Source organism: Rhipicephalus microplus, chromosome 4 (genome assembly GCF_043290135.1).
Source record: "Rhipicephalus microplus isolate Deutch F79 chromosome 4, USDA_Rmic, whole genome shotgun sequence".
NCBI lineage: Eukaryota > Metazoa > Arthropoda > Arachnida > Ixodida > Ixodidae > Rhipicephalus > Rhipicephalus microplus.
In genome coordinates, this window is record NC_134703.1 from 89,538,948 (window position 1) to 89,551,927 (window position 12,980).

At 43.2% G+C, this 12,980-nt stretch overlaps 1 protein-coding gene across 2 annotated transcripts in view; it reads left to right on the forward strand.

The window, feature by feature from the left end:
• The first annotated feature begins 1,958 nt into the window (after window positions 1-1,958).
• Window positions 1,959-12,980, forward strand: part of LOC142814503 (uncharacterized) — a 337,659-nt gene continuing 326,637 nt past the window's right edge. For both annotated transcript variants that reach the window (XM_075893307.1, XM_075893306.1), the window contains exon 1: window positions 1,959-2,235. In XM_075893307.1, the coding sequence (XP_075749422.1) occupies window positions 2,018-2,235 (218 nt within the window). In that variant the 5' untranslated portion in view covers window positions 1,959-2,017. The remainder of the gene's footprint in view (window positions 2,236-12,980) is intronic.

A 12,980-nucleotide genomic window follows, 5' to 3' on the forward strand; every position in this document is an offset into this window, starting at 1 on the left:
ACTAGCTGAGATTTCTCGACATTATCAGGGCTAACAACTGCTCGTAGCATGCGAGAAAATGCGGTAGTTCAGAACATCAAACACCACCTGCCACTTTTTCGAAATTAATGAATGAGAGAGTACATTTAGATACACTTTCACACGTGGTGCAATTACTTGTAACTATGCTGGCCGTAAATGATGTACATTAATAACGATTTTAGTAGCCACCTACGTCACACTTTATATCACATCATGTCGAATATTCTGCGTCATTGTGCGCAGAAATCTCTCCTACAATGACCACGCATCCCTAAAGGCAACTCAGGAGAAACAGAAATATGGCCATACTTCACGTGATACATCGCTGAGTACTTCATCTGCGATTTTCGTAATGGATACCTTATCCTCAACTCAGAATCAAGATAACAGTCACGCATGCCACTACTATCCGTTTATCAGAATAGGCGCCCTCTCTCACATTCTTTTTTCGTTTAATAACAGGAGATCTAAAAGGTTAATTATACGAGAGCTTTATAGGTATAATTAATGAGTATGCTAATGAGCAAAAATTAAGATCTTCGAAACATTTTGCTGCTCCACTCCCACGTGTTTGAAGCCACCTTACTGTGTTGGCAATTCGCGATATATTTTTGGACCCAATGCAAATCAAGTATTTGCCCTTGTTAATGGCCACGCATAAGACAGCGATGACTAGCTGTTTCCAACTTAAACACACATTTGGGTTGCGCGAAAAAAAAAACACGGACGAAGGAGAGTGAAACACACAGGCTCTCTCCTTCTTCCGTGTCTTTTTCGCGCAACGCAAGTATGTGTTCAAGAACGCGTCAACTTGCCCAAACTAAAGCTTTACTGTTTTCTAACATTTTCATTTTTATCTTCAATTTTCTCACCTTAATTATTCTCTTTGCTTGCATGTTAGTCATTAGAGGGACAGTATTGAGCTGAAGGCACCGATAAAATATAGCGGTCCAGGTCAGGCCTTACGGTAGCTGCTAGACTAATAGCCCACCCCGCCGTGGTGGTCTTGCGGCTAAAGTACTGAGCTGCTGACCCGCAGGTCACGGGATCAAATCCCGGCTCCGGCGTCTGCATTTTCTATGAAGGCCAAAGTGCTGTAGGCCCATGTGCTCAGATTAGGGCACACGTTAAAGAACCTTAGGTGGTCGAAATATGCGGAGCCCTCCACTACGGCATCTCTCGTAATCATATGACGTTTTTGGGACGTTACACCCTCCCATGTCAATCAATTAGACTTATAGTCCGTAGCTGTTAGTCTAGCAAAAGGATGGTCAAAGTTTCCGAGGCTGTGATGCCATAGGATTACATGAATCAGCGACCAGGGAAATTTTGGAAACCCCTCTAACATGTGTACAAACCTGCTCAAGACGTGATACTGCGTTTGACGACCGGGCTGATGTTCACCTTCTGAAGCCGCATTCTGAGGCACGTATTGAAAAACAAACCTTACCTTTGTCTTACCTTTTGCCTATCCATTTGTGAATTTAGTGTGTCTAAGTAACGAAGTAACTTTACAGACCAATTGTATACCATTTTTACGCTGTTACCATTTTCGTTCCTTTGTGGCACACATTGAGTGTACGATAACCTAAATGAAATATAGCATAATTAGAAACTTAGTTTTTGAATACGGGCCTGAGACAACCACTTTAGACGACTTCATTAATATCACTGCTATAGCAAGAATTCACCAAGCGGGCGCATGGCTCATCCTTTGAACGGTTGGCACAGTGCCAAACCACACCGAGCCGTCAGCGACCTAATGACACCGGCGCTGGTATCGTGAACTTTTGCTAAGTCACTATATCGCGGAAGGTGATCGTCTTAGAATACGACCCCTGCTGAAAAACTTAATCTCGCCGGCGGGTTGTTTGTTCTCTCAGCCGCGCCTTGCCGTGGAACTCGGCTAGCCTCGATGAACGCCGTGGTCACACACAACGCAACACAATGCGGGCGTCCAAGTTTTGTGCAGCACCCCTTGCCTATTCTCGTTACCATGTCGTCAGAAGACGACGCGGTATCTGCTGACCGGCCGTACGCTTGTCTTTTGCGATTGTGCACCGGTGAGGCACAGCAGGCCAAGCGAAAGCGTGTGGCTGCATTTTTTCTGTGCGTGGTGTTTCCGCGGTGCCTAATCGATACTGATCAACTTTGCTCGCAAATTCTGTCAACGGTTCTCATTACCTCAGCACATAATTCCAGTGAACGTCTCAAGTAAGTGCTTTACTCATTATTTTCATTGCCCTAGCTTAGCGTAGTTTCTTATTGTGTCACGTTACTGAAGGAGAAAGCAAGGAATAGGAGTAAGATGAAATCGACTTCACGTAGTCAAGTGGTCCCTATCGCAAGAATCCCAGTACAAAAAAAAAAAAGGATGAGCACACAGGCTTAAATGATATTTCCGCGTTTTCAACATTTACTAGCAGGCAAATAGCATGTTAGATGTGCACTAATGACCAAGTGAACACTTTCTGTCTAGCTCAAGAAAGAAAACATTGCTTCCACTGAGTTCGCTGTCGTATTATTCATTTGCGTCTTCGCGCTGTAGCTCAGTGCGTGTATTTTACGTTTCTTGACAAGCTTGGTCGATTTGAAAGTAGTATGCATGAACGGTTTCTAGCTAACTGCATCAATTATAACAAATCCCCAAACCTTTCGGACACTATCTGCATATTTGTAAAGAAAAACTAGGCATGTTGCTTTTGGTTCGCGAAGGTTTATTTTAGAGCGTTTTTTTAGAAAGAAAAGGAATGGAGTAGAGAAAGAGTTCCTGTAGAAAAACATCCTTTTTGGTAGCAGAAGCTCCGGACACGGCCCAAGCTCAAGACATTCCATGTGGAACATGCGTCTCAAAGTTACGTTCTCAACACAAATACGTTGCTGCCTGTGGCTTTTCTATCAAAAGTTAAGCGGGGAACTAAGTAATAAGTTGCTCGAGCCTGTACGCTCCATTTAGCAGCCAGGACAATTACATGCAGCCATAGTGACAGCATAAAGCGCTTTTCCGGTTTCACAAAGCTACGGACATGCCCCGCACTTAACTATGCTTAAGACGCTTACTTTACGTGCAGCGTTGAAAGACAAAGCAAACGAATTTTACGCCTTACGCCAGGTTCCCTTTCAAGATAAGACGTCTGCATTTTGGTGACCACAGAAAGCGTAAAAAAAAAATATGTGTGGCCAAGACTTTCCGGTTTTACGTTTTTTTTTTTGCAGAAGGCTAATAATTTTATAAGCGCAAAGTGAGTTTAACGTGTCGCGAAAAAAAAAAAGATAAATGCCAGGACTAGTATCGACTCGTGGTCCTGAAACGACGTCCCTATCAGTTGCATGAATATGCGCTTTGCGATTAAAGCCTTCCGTTATGGAAAGCAGTACAGGTACGACTGCGAAATAAGACTGTTCACGACATACGCGTCTTGATTCTTGGTGCAATTCTGGCATAGTCAATTCCGCTCGAAAATTGTGTGCGAGACGTGTGGTACGAATTCAGAATTGTGCCCTTGTCATGAAGCAAAGTCATGTTTGCAGATGCAACTGTTGGTAGTGAGTCTGTTTTACGCAGTGGTGATGCGATGCTATAGTTTATCCGACTCGCAAATTACTACTTCATTCTCAAGATGAAGTTGTAATTTGTGATTCTGTAACTGTTTTCAGTAAAGCACCGTATCGAGCGAATCGTGATTTTTTTTTACGTGCTTTTGCAGTTCACAAAGCTGCGGACATGCCCCATACTTGACTATTATAGAAAGGCTTAATTTTTGTGCAGCGCTGAAGGACAAACCGAACTAGTTCTACGCCTTACGCCGGGTTCCGTTTCAATATGAGACGTCTACGTTTTAGTGACAGCAAAAAGCAAAAAAAAAAACAAAAAAAAACTTGTTGACGCAATCTTTTCGAGAGGGTAATGGAACCTCCGTTTGTAAAAGTTCATACACGGCTTCAATATATGAAGTTTCTCTTTGCCCATGTGTAAAAAATGACCTGTGTGTGAGAGTAATTTTATTTTTTGTAAATAAAACAAACAAAAAAATGAACTAGGGAGTTGAAATATAATGGTGCACAGTCAAGTGTCATTTACAGTATAACGTATTGTTTACAGCCTGTAACTTTCAAGGCTTTATTGGTTGTCGTGAAGGCGTAAACTTTTGCCAGTCCAATAGTTTCTCCTGTCACACATTGTTTGCAGGATAAGCATAGTTTTTCGGCAAAACTGTAAGTTAATCAGAACCATCCGTCATTTTCCCCCCATGCATCTGTATCATTTATTACTTTTGTGGCAGGTTTATTTACATTCTAAAATAGTGTTGTAAGAAACGTTGCCAGAAATGATTGGTAAAGTTCCGTCTTACTACACCAGCTATTTCATCAGAAAACTGGCGCCAAACTGCATCAAATCTGGTTTACAATGAGTGCTCCCCCGCACCTAGTTTCGAGCGTTAAACCTGGTGTTCAGTTTTCGCATTTTAATAGAATGCTTGCCTCAAGGTGAGCCGCCCGATATTTCATGGTACGCTGCGCATTAAATCGATGCTTACCGTAGCCCCGCGTTTTCTCGTTATGCGCCCAATTTTCTTCAAAGCTAGGGAAATAAAAATTGGCGTGTGATGTAATGATGCCGCCCTTCTGCTTAAGTGAAAGTTGCCGTGCGTTAAAAAGGCGCAATAAATAAGAGTGTGAATGATGATTGATGAGTTTCAAGATTGCGTGTGTCGCCCGTGTAGTATCTCGGCAAAGCAAATTAGCTTAAACGAAATATCAATTTGCATTGTACAGAGATTGACAAAGGGTAATTTATTACTTCGAAAACATAGTTGAAATAAAACTCACAAAGTGCGCTTGTGAACGGCTTTCTATCGTCCATTGACGTTATGGCGCCGTCGTTCTTAATATTGATTGATTGATTGAAATAACTGAAGCGACTGAATTCATTTTAATGGGAGAGAACAATGCGCGCACGGTCATGTAGATTGATAATGGGAAACCTAAGAGCAGCCTTCGTTTCCGAATCAATCATCGATATAAGTAACGACAGAATTAATGAGTCTTTCTCCTCAAATATGTTGGCCCCACTCGACGAAAGTCTCGCGTAAGGGTGATAATTGTAACACAAACGCATTCTATTGAAAGATTCTGGACGTTCATATCGAACCTTGGATTCATAAGAGAACTTTGCTGGTGGATCGTGACTGTGAATGAATTTAGCGTGCAAGGATCAGGTCAGTGATGAATTACATGATCACAGAATGAGCAAAAATTTAGGCACGATCCTATAAAAAATATCGCAGGGACCCTTACGTCTTCTGTTGAGAGAACGCGAAGGTGAACGCTATCTTCTTTTCCTCTTCCATCGTTGTATTGATTCTGCCCCACCGCACTTCGAAAGCTTCGTGCAGCCAGCATGGTTTCACACTGCTTCCAAGATCAGAATCACACCGCCTGTCTTTTCACTTCCTCCTTGACGGGACCTCCTTTGGCCAAGCTGCAGTGTTATGTGATGATGTTATCACGTGACGTCACATGTTACAGTGACGTCACAAGTTTTAGTGCCATGTGACGGTGTCACGACGTCATGTGAAGACGTCGGAACGCAGTGATTTCTAGTGTTACTGTTCCGCGACACCGCAGGAGTCAAGATAAAAGTGTGCATCTGATGGTGCCGCTGAGGCTTTTGCCGTAATAATGCTTTCCGCTTCTATTACACGTCTACAGCATCTAGTGTAAATTACACGTTAAATGTAAGCGCGCTGACTATAGGCATAAAAGAAACACAAGAAAAACAATTTGAACCTATATGATGTGATATTGTTGACGCAATTTGATAACTTACGCAGAAGATCAACAACACGGGAACTGGACAAAGGATTCTTGAGGATAGTTAAAACACCTCACGTGTCATTGCGAGGAACTCCATGCGCCCGCATTGTAGTGCACACCCTCAGGCATAATTGGAATTCCCTGTGCTTTCGCCCTCTATATCTTGCCCTGTCTAAATTGTAGCTCTGGAAATCACCGAAAGGCATAACATCGTTCGAGAGTTTTCGAGTGACACTGATGCCGGCATGAGGTGAAAGAACTTTTGTTCTGTGAGACACAGCCACACTCGCAGCGGTGACGTTTATTTGGCAAACCGGGCACGCTGTCTTCTCCGCCGCTAATTGCCTTGGCCTGCCACACCGCGCTTTAGCCAACGGTGAGACTCCGAAGCACCGGCGCGACGAGGTTTCCACTCCGGTTATTCGGATGATGCGGAGGACGTGTCTTCTTGGGATGACTTTAGTGTTCTCGCGGCGTAAGCGTGAACTCAACCCCGGGCGAACTTCCTCGCCGTGAGACATTAGCGAAGCGCATTAAGCTTCGGTGAGCAATAATAAAGGCTGCGGCAATACCTTCCTCATTCGTTGCGCGTCTCAACGGACTAAAAGGTTCACATTTGGGCTGTCGTCACACAATTCGGTAGTTTTACTGTTGTTTTGCGGGTTAACGGCGAGAGTATTTATAGAGCGAAAAACACCTGGTTTCGCAATGACGCGAGTTTGCGAAGGCGTAGCACGTATGCGAATATATACTATAAGTTAGTCGTTGTGAACGTTATAGAAAGATGAAGCTGTGTAATACTCAGCGTGCGGATCGTCATTTGAAATGGACTTGTTTTGTTATGGATGCTGAAACAGATTAACCGGATATTTAATTTGTTCGCTCCAATACCCCTACGCTATTCGGGCGAGCATTGCAGAGTGGCTGCACTGAGCAGTGTGTATGCAAACGTAGGATAACTGATTAGTAATTAGAGATGAAATTTAAAAAGCTTGTGGTCTGGATACAATACCAATTGATTCGGAACATTCCGTCAGAAGCCCTGGGCACATTGAAAGCAGCTTGTTTTGTTGTTGTGTCGTTAAAAGATCAAAATAAAGAAGAAACAAGGTTGCCCGTGCCTCAAAGAAGGATGTTCCTAATGGAAAAAAAATCAGTCATTGGGAAACACAGAGAACGTATTGCTGCAGGAACCCATAGACTAGGTTTGTTGAAAACGATAAGCCTTTTGTAATAGCAGCATTTAGAATATGGGACATTGTTCTTTTTTTTCTGCTGTCGGCAGTTTAATTAAGGGAGCGGGTGAATGGGCAAGTCTGCATGTCACAACTACTTGGAGTGATTATAGCGCTAAGCGCTGAAGATGACGGACGAATTGAAGCGCTTGTCGTAGCCGTGATTAAATAAACATGGCAAATATTATTTCCACTCTTTCTTACTCAGGAACAAAGATTCCGAAGTTCCTAAAGCATGACCTAAATCCTCATTTTGTGGATATGTGTTTCACTTAAGGAGAACCCGTCGAAACCAGCTTTTTCCTCATTCGTTAAGAGTGTTTGTTTTCTCGATGATCTTTAATTTATAGTACAACTTCTTTGAATCCCTGCCTTTAACGTATGCCACCTTAGCACGTAGGAACTTATGTCAAACGCAAATTATCAATAAAGACGCCAGAAAGTTTTATTCTTAATTCCTACCATAAAATACGTAGTGCAACGTTGGGCTTCTTCAAGTTCTGTTTTAATGCTTTCAGCAACGGTTAATGTGCTGCAAGCATCAATATTTGCTTCAGGAATGACTTTCAGGTATAGATGCGGAGCTGTTATTGACTGAACATTTCAGGTCCGGAATTCGTGGTAAGGTTTGCGGGAATCATCACTAGCCGCAGACACCAGGTAAATCCTACCATTCGCCACTGGTCAAATAAAAATCGAGCCATCAGTTAGCCCATGTATGCGTGCACCAAAGAAATATGTGCAGCTCACTAGACAGCTATCATCATCATAAACGTGCGTTTCCCTCAGAAACAGGGTTGATCCTACTGCACGTAACTTCCACTAAAAAGAAAGGAGACAACAGTGAGCCCAAGAAATGGCGCGCCCGTTACCATAGTGCCTGCACTATCTCGTGATACTTTGTGGTTATATACAATATAAACAAGGTGGTAGTTATACCATGTGCCGCTTAACATAGAGTGATTAAAAAGAGGCGCCACCTTCACTGGCTCAAGATAGGTTAGGCAAGACGCACGTTACGAAGTAGACACGACAAGCGTAATCTATCAGCTGTACAACAATAAGGAAAAAAAAACATTAAGAAAGGTAGTGAATGGTTTACGATGGGGGATGGGACGACAATTCTCGCTGAACTGTCTTTTCCTGTGACACGTGTGTGATGACAGATTATGGCACCGTAACATCAGTGACGCATTTTGCTTATGCGAAACCAACTAGCCCAAAGCATCACTTTGCTGACGTCCACAAAGTGTGTTTAATAAAGAGCAGTGTTACAAATACAGGAATTATCTTAAGCAAAAGCTTCTTTTGTAAACCTCTGTATAAAAGTGGTACAGTCAAGGTGCAATAAATGCATACTACCACCCAGACAATTAACAAAGGAGGTTTAATAAAAACACTGACATATCATATATGAAAGAGGTTCGAAATATAGAAATGCGCTAGCCTGACAAAGGGAACGCCACCAGCTTCCTGGTTTCGTTGATGTTTGTAAGCGGAACTGGTGGATTGTTTTCATTTAAACCAACATGTTGCCTCGAGATGTCGTCTGGGAAAAATTGTAACCGTTTCGGTATCTTAGAATTACCAGTTCATAATGTACCCAAGTGGTTGACCATGAGTGACTTTCATACGTGTTACAGAACGCCTACGATAAAGCTCTTATAGTAAAACTCGCTTTTTTATATGCGCAGCATGCACAATATTTGACACTAATACATTGATTTACACGTTGTGATGAGGGCCATTAATCTTTCTGCATTACTTAGAATCACCATGCTAGATGGAGAAACGTCCAGTAGACACTCTATAATTTTGCAAAATATCGCTATACGGAAATGCGTTGAATACTACGTCAGCAGTGCTTTTTAGTAGCCGAGACAGGCACATGAAAAGGCAGCGTATTTGACGGCATCGTTCTTGAAGTGGTAGCTTGAAATTTGACGGCCCTCATGTTGTTGTCTGTACTGCTTAGTTTTATTGTAGTTCGAAAGTTACGAATCATATGACTGTTCCGATTCTCAGTTTCGTAAGACCACCGCGATGGCTGTTCGTTATCTTGGCTAAGACTAATGGGGTTTACCAGCCGTGTACACGAGTAGAGATAGTTTTTCAGGACACTGGCGGGGGTGAAAAGATGACGATGACTGATGTGGGTAACGCAAGCGGAAGCACTAGAACCTGCAGCAGTACTAATATCAGTATTCTGTTTATATCTGGTTAAAAGCGCGGCTATATCCTCATTAACCTCCAACTCTGTGCCCCGGCAGCAAGCGCCGTGTCAAAAGCATGTGCTAAGATAATAATAGCATATGCACGAAACATGTTTACTGTAGGGAGGAAGAAAAACAGAATGACGATATGGGACACTACTTTTTAGCTCAAAGTGCTGAGCTGTTGGTGCCAGCACTGTAATTCTTGTGTCTATTGTCGCCGGTCGCCTTCCTAAACCGCTTCGCAGAGTGGTGGAGGTTCGGGGTACTGAACCTGAAACTTGAAAACAGCGTACTGACCACTTCCCCAGTGGCCCAGAAAACTCCCCAGCAAGGTACCGCAACGCTCGATCGTCATCGTGCCCACAGTGGTATATTGGTCTTCCTGTTTCCGCATTATACTATGCGTAAATATGAGGAGCAAAGCAAAGCTTGTTAATGAGTCTCTTGTCATCAGTGGGTGTTGCGATAAATAAGCGAAACGTGCATAAAGAAGATCGATGCCGTCACCTTCGTCTTCTCTACATTGTAGTTTCGAATTCGGGGGCCTGAGAGTTTTACGTTGTCGTGGTAGAACACCGGATCTAGAGCTTCAATGCAACATTGAAGTCATTTAGTAAGGCTCTCTGCTGTGAATATGAGCAATGTTTAAAACGCACTACGTTGCAAGCTAACTCTACCCACAGACAGCCCTCGCCAATACAAGACTGCTTAAGCTTCCTCACACAAACGCGCAAACTTCCGCTCTGCATTCATCAAGGCTACTGGCGTTTTGCTTCCCTGAGCCTCATCTGTATACATGGCTAAACGATGCGTTAATAAAGCGTTGCATTTCGATACGTTGAATGACATAATGCAAGGACACATTGACACTGAGGCTATAGCATAGTGGCGCACAGGCTTGTGTATATTTGGCTTCACGGCCTTATACTTTCACTCAGCAACTCGGCAGTGATTCTCGAAGGATGCAGTCGCAGTGAAATGTTTAATGACTAGAGCAGCGACGTATGGTGTCGATGCATCACAATGCCGTTACCTCAATAGATTTCGAAAGCTTTCAACGTGTGTAACACGGGAGGAACCCTGCCTACCAGCATAAATCAAACCGCTTTTACGTTCCATGGAAAATGTCACCAGCAAAAATGTACCTACCCCGGAGCTTACTTTGATAGCAACCAGAAAAAAAAATTACACAAGTTGTTAGATACGCATAGAAACAAGCATCTAGGGAAAGACGCAGAAACAACAAATATTGCGCAAAGCTCGGGGCAATATCGCCGTCATTTTCAAAACTGCATGGTCATAACAACAAAAAAAAAATTGGTCAGAATACTACAGACTGTCCCGGAAGGCACAACACGCACTGCGTCATTTGCCTCGACCAATGAATCAAAGGTGTTTTGAATCTCAAACGCCTATAATAAAAAAAAACACTCCTCATCACTGTGCAAAGGGAATGTCAATGTTGTTTTTGTAAGAATGAATTCCCAATTGTTTAAACCAGTTGGCTTGGCATAATAGGCGTCTCTCTGAGTACACCCAGGGAGTATTCTTCTACTTCTGTTTAACCTCGAGCCTGCAGCACAGCGTATAATCCAACGCATATGTACCGTTGTTCGAAAGAAACTACATATATTGAAATCATTTCTCTAGTAGGACCCACTGAAAGAAAAAAAAAGGAAACGTGATGGCATCGTGATACGGGTGCATTCGGCGCACCAAATAAATGTAGCATTTGCAAAAAAAAACTGTCGATACAAATAGACTTCTTTTGCCCTTATAGGCATCTGTATCGATTTGTAGTAGTCTTATGGCGTGGGCAGTGGCCCAACCATTGAGGCATAGTCCATCACAAATTCCGAGGACATTGAGAAGGTAGCCATAGCCATGGCATTCATCTTCAACAAACACACATTCATACTGAGCGATTCGCAAGTAGCCATCAGAAATTTTACGCAAGGACGGATTTCACAACAAGCCCTCAAAATCCTCGTTAATAGCCAAAAACTGCATAGAGTAGATGAACCCAAATGCATCGTATGGTTCCCGGCGCACAAAGAGACTGTTACATCCAATCCGAACGAGCTGGCTCGTGATTTGTCGTGAGAATAAACCCGCCGCGCAACCCAACCACACCACCCAGTGATCATCTCTAGCGCCACTGACGTACCAATCAATAGGACCGATTTACAAGCTACACAGAATACATGAAACACTACAGAGAAACAAGGCGCGTAATTCCCGCGCCTTACCCGAGTCTAAACGGGCAAGAGGCATCGTAATACCGGCAGCTAATGATGAACTCTTACCCAAAACCTGCGCACCTCCACAGGAGCAACCCCCACTTTGACCCGGACAATAAATGCAAACTATGTGTAACAAAAAGAACGTCTTATAAACATATATTATAAGAATGCCCCAACGTAACATGTTCTCCTGAGGCCCTCCGGGAGCGGTGGCGGTTAGTGCTGCTGAGCTCGGAGGTCGAAGACCAAATATGGGCTATCCAGCAGGCCAGGTAGGCTGTACGGAGACAAGGTCTCCTAGTACCTTCCTGTGCGGCATAGCCCGGACCACAAACATGCCGGATACGGAAATAAAGTTTATTCATTCATTCAGAGGCCCTGACTGAAACAGCAGCTCAACAGTTTTACCATAGAGAATATGCTCATAGCAGTCTTCATGCACGTAAAAACAGTAAGCATGAATTACGATTTCAGGGAAATTCACTTTGCTTTAAATGCAAAACCCTTTAAGGCCGCTGTAATATGCGCACCCTATCTTGCGCAGTATATCAGGTATGTGCCTCAAAAATTGGATTAATCCCACTATTCACCACTGGCCCTTAATAAATTAAGGTAACAGCTAGGCCTACAAACAGAAATGTGCCAGAAACATTTGTGCCACCTATCAGAAGACTATCAACATCATCATCATAAACAGGTATGTGTCGCATAAGTTGGGTGTATTGCATTACTCACCAGTGGTCCACTATAAAGGAAAAAAAGGCAACGCTTTGCAACGCGAAAGGCAACAATGGCTGCGACAAGAACACGAAGCGATGGAAAACCTACACCATCGTCGATCTGTTCGTATATTCTTGAGGGGTGCGAACCCTCCGTTTCAGCACAAGTTTCTTTCTTTGCAGTTTGGACATCATTGTCTTGTCTGTTACTGTGTGCGGTTTAACTTGAAGCTCTCCGTGTTGAGAATCGATGTAGAAACAAGCCTATTACTACGTATCTAAGGCCTAGAAACAACCTATACAACCAAACAGATGAATCGTCCAGAATCGTCCAGCTTTGCCGTCGCAAGCCTTGCGCGGTTTCGCGCAAAGCATGAGCAATTTTTTGAATAAAATCTGCACTCAATCAATCAATCAATCAAGTCATCGAGGTGGAGAGAGAAACTTCTCATGCTAAACAGAAGCTATATGGCAGGTTTAATTTCTTATTTGCCGCGCTTACCTACCGGCATAACTTGATTCCCGGAAATATATCGCTCCCACCTTCATCACTGTCCTTCCAAAACAATAAAAACATAATAAGGCCAGTAAGAGGTCCCAAAGCTTCGAGCATGGCAGGCAGAGCGAATGTAAATGGAGCGGTCATCTCTCATGCGCGTCTTATTCGTTGATTCATGGATCTCACCCGAAAATGACATCAGGAGAGTATCGACATTTCTTTTTTTTTCC